The sequence below is a fragment of the Sinocyclocheilus anshuiensis genome, unplaced genomic scaffold, assembly GCF_001515605.1.
Source record: "Sinocyclocheilus anshuiensis isolate Anshui unplaced genomic scaffold, SAMN03320099.WGS_v1.1 scaffold1182, whole genome shotgun sequence".
NCBI classification, from domain to species: domain Eukaryota; kingdom Metazoa; phylum Chordata; class Actinopteri; order Cypriniformes; family Cyprinidae; genus Sinocyclocheilus; species Sinocyclocheilus anshuiensis.
Window position 1 is genome coordinate 349320 of NW_015558653.1, and position 3593 is coordinate 352912.

Genomic DNA, 3593 nt, shown 5'->3' on the forward strand with positions numbered 1-3593 from the left:
AGACAGACGGACAGCCAGACAGACAGGTAAAACAGACAGTCAGACAGGTAAGACAGAAAGACAGACAGACAGGTAAAACAGACAGACAGGTAACACAGGCAGACAGGTAAGATAGACAGACGGACAGTCAGACAGACAGGTAAAACAGACAGACAGGTAAAACAGGCAGACAGGTAAGATAGACAGACGGGACAGCCAGACAGACAGGTAAAACAGACAGATAGACAGTTAAGACTGACAGACAGGAGGAGTCTCTCACCTTCACAGGCCTTCCCATCTGCGGTGGGGATGAAGCCCATGTCACACTCACAGCGGAATCCACCCACGATGTTCAGACAGTGTCCGTTCTCACACAGATTCACGTTCTCCGCACACTCATCCGTGTCTACAGGACACACGCACGCATTAACAGTGGCACCACATCACGTGTGTGAATGAGCGTGTGTGTGTGTGTGTGTGTGTGAATCAGTACCGACGCAGTAGAACCCGTCTCCAGTGAATCCCTCTTTGCACAGGCAGCGGTAGGAGCCCATGGTGTTCATGCAGTCTGCGCTGGGGCTGCACAGGTGCGTCCCGTTAGAACACTCATCCAGATCTGAAACAGGAAACAGGAAAGAGCTCTGACCCCCATCAATCCAAACACATCACATCAGATCACGAGCGAGCATTGTACCTGTGCATTTGATCCCGTTCCCGATCCAGCCCGGAGCGCAGCTGCATTTGAAGCTGCCGGCGGTGTTTGTACAGCTCGCGTGTCGGTCGCAGTTATGAGCGCCGATCTCACACTCGTTAATATCTAAATCACACAGACACATGAAGAGAGCGTCACAGACATGTACATCACACTTCACAAACACTAACTGCTGTGTTTGAAACAAAGTGGAAATAGTTAAGTGGTGAGATTTCAGGAGCATGAAATATAGATTGCATTAGTGCCGCCTACTTCTTCAGCAACGTTGGTTGCAAAATATTTTTCCCATTAATTTTTCCAATGGAGATGGGAAAAAAAAGTCTTCATTTAAAACATAGAATTCATGAACCAAACCAATGAGATTCAAAGAGAATGACAACATTATAAACTTAGATTTGAAGCAAAAAAAAAAAGCATTTGGAAACTTAACAGCTTTAATGAGGGGAAAAAAACTACAATCCCATGAAGCATTGCAAATTATTTAACTGAGTTAAAAGCGATGGTCAAATATTAAACTATTAATTTAAAGTTGATTGTATCTATAGAAAAGATATATTTTAAGTTTATTGCAAAATATGCATATATATACAAATATTTTGGTAACACTTTACAATAAGGTTCCATTTGTTAACACTAGTTGACATGAACTAACAATGGCAAATACTTCTAAAACACTTATTAATATTAAGTTAGTTAATTTTATCATTTACTACCACATTATTAAAATAAAAAGTTGTATCTACTAATATTATTTAATAGACCAGAGCTGACATGAACTAACAATGAACAGTTGTATTTTTATTAACTCGTGATTATTAAACAGATGTATTACACACTGTTACTTAATGATAGTTAATGAGATGGTTAATGAATTAACTAACGTTAACTAATGGGACCTTATTGTGAAGTGTTACCAATATTTTTGTATTTTTTCAAATATGCATTTTGTATTTTTTACTGTTGGCATGCCGTGACTCTCTGATTGGTGGAATTTTCTGCACAGAATCATGGGTAATGTAGTTTTCACCACAAATTTAGCTGTTAAACATAATTATTTTGCAGGTTCACACACACATATGAAAGGAGTTTCATCTCTTACTGAACTAAAGTTCAAGTCTAATGACCCGTGAAATTGATGTTTGACCACGTGAGCGGCGCCGTCTTGAGAGCGTGACATCATTTCCTGTTGAGGGGTCTGAAATAATTGTGCCTGCCTAATCCCAGGATCCCGCGAGCGGTCAGTGTCCGTCTGATGAGATTGTTTAACGAGTGTGTCATTGAATGTGTCTGATGAAGTTCAGCTGTGAGACCTTCACATTCTGTTCCTTCATCGAGTCTCATTAGACTCCAGCTCTCCGACTGTCCTCAAATAACCAGAGCGGAGCGACCTCTCCGTCTGCCTGCGCTTTTATTAGAGCAAATCTAATCCGCAAAATATGCACAGCACACATCCAGCTGACACCGAATCAAAGCGATAAAACCAGAGAGAGGAAATAATGGAGCACTTCAGTGTTTACGCCAAAATAAACCACTTAACTGGCCTGATGGGAACTGAGCTCTGATAAACAAGCCCATCAATAAAGACTCATTATCACGTCAGTCAAATTATACAGAATTAACGTACAAACACATGAAGTGTGGAAAGAGAATGAAACTACACGACGAATGGTTCTCTAGAGCAGGAGGAAGCAAGATCCTCATGATCGGGGGCAAATATATAAAACAACTCACCGAACATGTCAAACTGAACAAAAGCACAGCACATGACACACCTTCTAAAAATTAATAAAACACAGAAAATTCATAAACATGTAAAATTAAAAGAAATTTAAATAAAAACAATAAAATAAAACACTTACTAAACCTTAATTAATTCATAAAAATGCAAAATTAAAATAAAAAATATATTAAAAAAATAGCTAAAAATAATTAAATCAAGTTTAATATTTAAATAAATTATTTTAAAATAAAAAATCTAAACACTAACAATGAATTAAATCATAAAATGTCAAATTAATATGTGATTTTAGAAGAAATAAAAAAATGTGTTACCTGAAATAAAATAAACTCAAATCAATTTTTCATTTTCATTTAGTTTAACTTGATGTACCAAAAACAGCTAAAACTAAAACTGAAGTAAACTTTTATAAAACTAAACAGACACCTAAAAAAAAAACTAAAAAAAATTACAGTAATAACAATAACAGTGTCACAATTAAACTAAAAAAATCATCAGAGAACGATGAACATGCAAATGTGTTGTTAAATTGCTGAAATATAACCTAAATTTCAATCTATAATATTGCTGGTCAAAGGGTATAAAAGATTGGGAATCCCTTCATCCCAACTTAAACTCATTTCTATTATATTTCTATTGGTGTTTCAGACACACTTCAGTACAGCTGAATTGTTGATAATGTTGGATCACCACACAGACTTATTTGTAACAATAAGTTGCAAAAACAAAAGTGTGTGTGTGTGTGTGAGTGAGTGAGTGAGTGTGTGTTTATGAGTGTGTGTGTGTGTGTGTGTGTATGAGTGTGTGTGTGTGTGTGTGTGTGTGTGTGTGAGAGTGTGTGTGTGTGTGTGATTGTTCTCCTCATTTGTAAGTCGCTTTGGATAAAAGTGTCTGCTCAATGATTAAATGTAAATGTAAATCTAGTGTTCTGCACATGTTTCTGTGATGGGTAAGTTTAGAGGTAGAGGTTGGTTAGCTGATAGAAAATAACATTAACCTGATAGAAAAGCAATGAGAGTCTATGTAACGTCCTCACTAAACAAACACGAGTGTGTGTGTGCGTGTGTGTGTGTGTGTGTGTGAGTGAGTGTGTGCGTGCGTGCGTGTGAGTGTGTGTGTGTGTGAGTGCGTGCGTGTGTGCGTGAGTGAGTGTGTGTGTGAGGG

At 37.7% G+C, this 3593-nt stretch overlaps 1 protein-coding gene across 1 annotated transcript in view; it reads right to left on the reverse strand.

Annotated features, from left to right (window-relative positions):
- The window catches only part of fbn1 (fibrillin 1), a gene marked incomplete at its 3' end in the record, with an annotated part of 66999 nt that overhangs the window by 22635 nt on the left and 40771 nt on the right, over positions 1-3593 (reverse strand). Inside the window, exons 29-31 of the mRNA XM_016477119.1 lie at positions 674-796; positions 473-595; positions 260-385 (exon numbers count right to left, since the gene is read on the reverse strand). Of these exons, the coding sequence (XP_016332605.1) occupies positions 260-385; positions 473-595; positions 674-796 (372 nt within the window). The remainder of the gene's footprint in view (positions 1-259; positions 386-472; positions 596-673; positions 797-3593) is intronic.